Source organism: Morone saxatilis, unplaced genomic scaffold (genome assembly GCF_004916995.1).
Source record: "Morone saxatilis isolate NCDOM2014 unplaced genomic scaffold, NCSU_SB_2.0 Contig11, whole genome shotgun sequence".
NCBI lineage: Eukaryota > Metazoa > Chordata > Actinopteri > Moronidae > Morone > Morone saxatilis.
This window is the reverse complement of record NW_023339663.1, coordinates 7,847,891-7,853,612: the sequence shown is the minus strand read 5'-3', so window position 1 is coordinate 7,853,612 and position 5,722 is coordinate 7,847,891. Positions and strand designations below refer to the sequence as shown.

Sequence of the window (5,722 nt, the reverse complement as noted above, 5' to 3'; positions counted from 1 at the left end):
TGGCAGTAACGACAATGACACAGGATGAGAGTTGTTTAGTCCAGTGCACTCAGCACTATCTGATCTGCCAGAGAGACAACAAGAGGAAGGAAGGGTTGACAACATCAAGCAGAAGCGAAGACTATCACCTGGACAAACCTGAAACTCTGCTGCTGTGGTGGTAATACATTACAGTAAATATATGCAGAACATGTGACGCAGACTTTTATAGGCAGCAAACATTCTAGCATTAAAACTACTGCGTCAGATATGAACCACATGGACCATTAGAAAAATATCAGCTTGTTTTTTGCAGCCAGAGTCTTCCTAATAATGTGAACATAAACTGATTGGCTAAAAGACATAAACCCTGCTGGGAGGTAAAGTAGTTGTGACTAGTATACTCAATATTTGCACTTCATCACTGAGCCAAGGAAACACTAAGGATGTGGAGTGAAAGAATTATATATATACCAGAGCGTTTGATCTAGTGTTCTATGTAAGCAGTAAGAGAAGAGAGAAATGTTTTATGTTGTACTTACTGACGAAATGGATTCACTTATTTCTTACTGCACTTTTGTAATCAAATTTCCCTCGGTCATTAGGATAATTACTCAGACAGTCTGGGACAACAGAGCCTGAGACAAGACCAACTACTGTAATTTAATTAGACTCTCCTTTGCTCTGCTGAAGTGCACAGCAGAGGGAGAGACCTCACCGTCGGACGGATGGACAGACAGATATAGAACTTTAGCTGGGCTATTAAAGTATACAGACAGTGACGTACTAAATTTCATTATGATGGGATTTATTACTCTGTACTTTCCACTCAAGCAAGAAATTGCCCCAGTCCCTGAATACCAAAAATGAAAGGATGGACTGGCTTGTGACCAGTTTTACCTTTGCTGGAATTTAATTCAAATTCACTGCAAATAGGGATTTTCTCCACCAGGTGGTGTTGCAGGGCTACCATAAACAGCAGGGACAAACAGACAGTTTCAGCCTAAAGCCTGAACATAAAGCAGTGTATTCTTGTATATTCAAACACAACGCCACTTTTGTTTTTTATTCAGTCCCAAGCCTCCAGAGTTATTTCTTACCATAGAAAACATAAGATATTTACTGTGATTAGACTGTATAGGACCAGATAAGCTCTAAGGCCACCACAGTAGTTAATTCCACTGTTTGATTCCTATCTGAAACTGAAGGTCAAGTGCAGTATTAGAGTACAGCCACAGACTAGTATGCCATTAAATGAAAACCTTCTGACTCAATTTTCTCTTTAACAACTGCAATAAATCAGAGGAGCGCCACCGCTGAGCTAAACGTGCATCTAACCCAGGGCCTGCCAGTTGTTCCCAGCCTGGCCAGTTAGTTCAGTATTGATTCTCTGTCTCGCTGTGATACCACTATAACCATCTGACCTATGAAGCGCACAGCACCAGCCTGAAATCCAGTGCACGCTGCCCTCGGACGGGAGAGGGAACACCATGAGAGGAATGGCTCAGCTCACCCTGTTGGCTCTAAACCACAGCAATTTTACTAAAAACTTCTGCACTCAGCTCATGCTCTGTTAGTCTACCTACTTTAGCATCTACACCTTTCACCCTATCTCCCCTCACCAGACACCTCGACTGTAGAGGAAATGTAGAAATTTACAAGGAAATGGAGGAATGTATATCTTTTTTCTGGTTCTGCTTTTTTCTTGTGAAATATTGGATACTACTCAGGCCTCTGAAAAGCCTTTAAACGAAACGATCCAAGAAGGAAAATCAGCCCTTGGTTAAGCTGCTCACTCAACTCATGTCGACACTGAAACCATAATCTGTGCTGAAGGGTCACAAGCGGGCATTACATTATTTTAGGTCACAGGCCCAAAAGGCTGGAGCCACTACTCTCATTTGACAGTGTATCAGATGTTTTGACTGACACAGAAAATATGTTCAATAGCCTCCCACAAATTCAAAAGAGGTCTTGCAATTTCATTAGACTTTACTGTGGATGCACAACTAAATTACAAAGGAAGGATAATAAAAGATTTCCATTCCATTACCATAACGCTGCATATCTCTACTTGCTCGGTCAGGCCCTTCTACTTATGTGATATGATGATTATCCAGCTCAAGTTCAAGGTGTGTGCGGATCGGCTCCCACCTGTGCAGAGGTAATTACAGTTTCACTCCTCTCCGACAGTCATTGGGAACAAGACTATAACTCAGAGAGTGAGACACCACTTAACCACACATAGACCTGCTTGGTGTAAAGCAACATACCTGCACATTCATTCTCACCCATATATTCCCTTTCCACACACACACACATACATAAACACATTCTTACAACCACATATGCTCATTAAGTTGGCCTCATTTTGAGGGATTTATTGCATTCTAATAAGCATCAATGTGATTTAATACAGCAAGTCATATTCATTTTTACAGAACAATCTAAGACTCCTGGAATCTGTTAAAGAGTAGTGAAAACGATTTAATATAGAAAAATACATTAAGTACCATAATTAGCATATCCCCACCAGCAAACAAAAACATAAAACAAGTCTTTAGCTTTATCATTTAGAGGGAGACGCTTAATCTTTGATTGCAAGAATCTCAAACATGTTCAAAAATGTACCCATGTGAGAGTTTAGAGGTAGACCACAAGGCTTGAATAAACTCAACTCCAAAGAATTCAAAAGGAAAAAACCTGGAAGACCTGTTCAATAATAATGTTTGTACATGAAAATCAGCTGTTTACATATATTATTTAGAAAGAACTTCATGATTGTTAATTTTGTCTCTGTATATATTATTTAAAAAACAATACACATAAAGATGATTTTCCCCTATCCAAGAGACAGATAACATATTTTGGATGCATATCATCTACAGTTCCTGTGACATTTATTGCACTGCCATATTACTCTCTCTCTCTCTCACACAAAAGAAGCTATATGCCGGCCAACAAAATGGCTTAAAAATTCCTGTTTTAAATGTTGTGAACCTGTTTCTGCAGACGATGTTTTTTAAAGAGTGCCAGCCCCTCAGGTGATACTATTCAATCATTCTTGTGCAATGCGTGACATGCGGATTTTCCAGTCATGGGTGTGTTCATAAGGGTGTGTTTGCGAATACAGCCTGACAGCCTGGCAATTACAATGGAAAAACATACTCCAGTTTGAAAAGAGCAGAAAGAAAGTCAAATGGTTAAATGAATTGAATTAAGAAATAAATTCAGCCTTGAATTTAAAAGACAAATGTCAATTCTGTGAGACTGTGAGAAACTAATAAGACAAGGTTTTTTGTGCGAGGACATTTGGCATATTCAAACAGATAGTCAAATGCTCTGCTGCACTTCCTCTCTAACCAGTGTTGACTGTCGAGCTGGTGTGTTCACTGTGCAAAACAGCAATTTGACACTGGGCACACTCCACACTCAGTTTACAGCATCTATTCAAACTATCTAAAGGTAACTTTATGAACACACCCAATAATTACACACTTGCACCAAGACAGACACAAAGAAAATGCAGTGGCATCCAAGCTGATTACACAAGATCCATTAAGATATTAAATCCTTGACTTTTAAAAAATATATATTTTAGCATGACTGCATTACAAGATCAACATTGCTTTTCCTGTTGGAAAATAATAGTTTGATTCCATTGTGCTGGTTCAATGTGTCCCAGAAAAATATCATATTTCAAACAGGGAATTTGACTGTGTCCTGGTTTGTTGCTGTTTTGCTTCTGTTGCTGTTGTTCATCCTCTCGCAGCCTCGGAGTCTCCCTGGAAGGCCCTGTTGTCATAGCGATGCTGATGTCTCTCTGGGTCAGGGCTCGCTGGGTCAGTCAGTGGGACTTCGTACAATGGTTCTCCTCCTGTCACTGTGATCACAGTGACATCTGGTGGTGATTCATTAGAAATGTCCTCTTTTGTCTCCTCCTCAACCCCCAGGGCCTTCAGGATGTCGCACTTGCACATGGGGCAGGTCCTCCTCTCCAGCAGCCAGGGCTCGATGCAGGCTTTATGGAAGATGTGGTCACATGTTAGCACTGTTACCACTTCGCCTGCCTTGTATGATTCAATACACACGGCACACATATGGGACTCAGAAGTAGTTTCCTCATCCTCTCTCTTGAGTGTGCGTACTTGTAGACGCCTAATGGCCTTCTTAGCCTCAGATTTCAGCTTCCTCTCGGTGCGCTTGTGCATGTTTAGATTGTACAGACGATTTGCAGAGATAAACACAAAGTAGGTGATCGAGGCAGCTGTGACAATGAAGAAGGCGATGGACAGGAAGTAAAGCCAGTATGTGTCCATCCAGGGTCCATGAGGGCTGCCTACATCAATAAGCATCTGAACCTCTGTCCCATTCTTCACCAACTTGACAACCTCCATGCCCTGAGTGTTGCCAATCATGATAGCCACAATATCATCTGCATCTGGGTGCGACATGTGAGTGGTGCTGTTGCCACTGCCATCCATGTTGTACACCACCACACCAGCTGCTCCTTGACGTTTGGCAGCATTGATCTTCTCACTGAAGGTACAGTTGCCCCTTTTAACCAGAGCTATCCAGGCAGGTGAGCTGGAATTGCGATTGTAGACAGGATCTGAGCCACAGCCTTTGGGGTCTCCTTTGGGAAGCGCAACAATGCCAGAGGCTTTCTCCAGGGGAGAGTTACGACCATACACGCCACACTCACAGTATTTGTCCTCAGTCTTATTGTTGCTGTTAACATAGCTTATTTCCACCACGGCTGTCCAAAACACGAAGGCAGCTGAATAGTGAACAAGCCCTGACAAACACAGCAAAAGCAGCAGACCGTGTTGTGTCTTCTTACCCATGGTAACTTCCTTCTCAAAACAACAGGAAGCCCTCTGTTAGCTTCTTTAGCTTCAGTAAAACTTCTTTGTTAGTCCCAGTTCCTGGTGTGTTCGAGCCACAGCGATCTGAATACAGCTGCTGTTTCACCCAACCTGCTGTCTGCCGTAATCCGATATGAGTCTTTGGTAACACAACACCAGCTATGCGTCAGCCACTCACCTCTCGTTATCTTCCTGAACCTTGAACACTCCTTGCAGAGGGCAGGGTGCTAGCATTCAACAAGTTGAAGTACACAAAACACAGAGACCTGTGCTGTTTTAAGAGCCAAGGAACAGCATAAGTGAAGGTAAGACGCGATAATAAAATGATAAGGATAGTTTCACGGACAGAGGTCAGGAACACAAAGTGATCTTGTGAAACTAATAAAGGTGCTGACTTTTTCTTGTGTAATGATGAGTAGACAAATCAACCAGTTTTTCTAGTTTGGCTCATTTCCTTCCCCTATTTATGTGACTGACATCACTGTTGCTGCTGAAAAGCAAACTGACAAGTTTTACTCCTCTTCCTTGTAGCTACTCACCTTAAAAACACACATGCTGTCTGCTTCTACCACACATTTTAACAAAAATACACAGACATGTTATAACTGTGTCCTTTAAATGACACAGGATTCACACATAATCATATCATAAAGATTTCCCCTTGTGTTTGGAAGGGGTACTTTAAGAGTTTTATTCCACACAGCTAGCATACCAGTGACAACTGAGATGGAACAAGGCATTGTCAAGTTTCCATTGTATCTTCTTTCACACAAGTGAAAGCACACACACACACACACACACACACACACACACACAGGTTTCAGATGACAAATGAGATGGAGAGCTTTCTTGGCAAGCTGCTATTTTACCTTAGT

At 41.7% G+C, this 5,722-nt stretch overlaps 1 protein-coding gene across 1 annotated transcript; it reads right to left on the bottom strand.

Annotated features, from left to right (window-relative positions):
- Positions 1–2,563: 2,563 nt before the first annotated feature.
- Positions 2,564–5,265, bottom strand: rnf128a (ring finger protein 128a). Its single transcript, XM_035652608.1, has one exon. The coding sequence runs from the start codon at positions 4,824–4,826 to the stop codon at positions 3,738–3,740; it is 1,089 nt and encodes a 362-aa protein (XP_035508501.1). The 5' UTR covers positions 4,827–5,265; the 3' UTR covers positions 2,564–3,737.
- Between the last annotated feature and the right edge of the window lie 457 nt (positions 5,266–5,722).

Bases quoted from the DNA above. Each gene is read 5' to 3' on its own strand.
- rnf128a (XM_035652608.1), bottom strand. From the start codon at position 4,826: ATGGGTAAGAAGACACAACACGGTCTGCTGCTTTTGCTGTGTTTGTCA.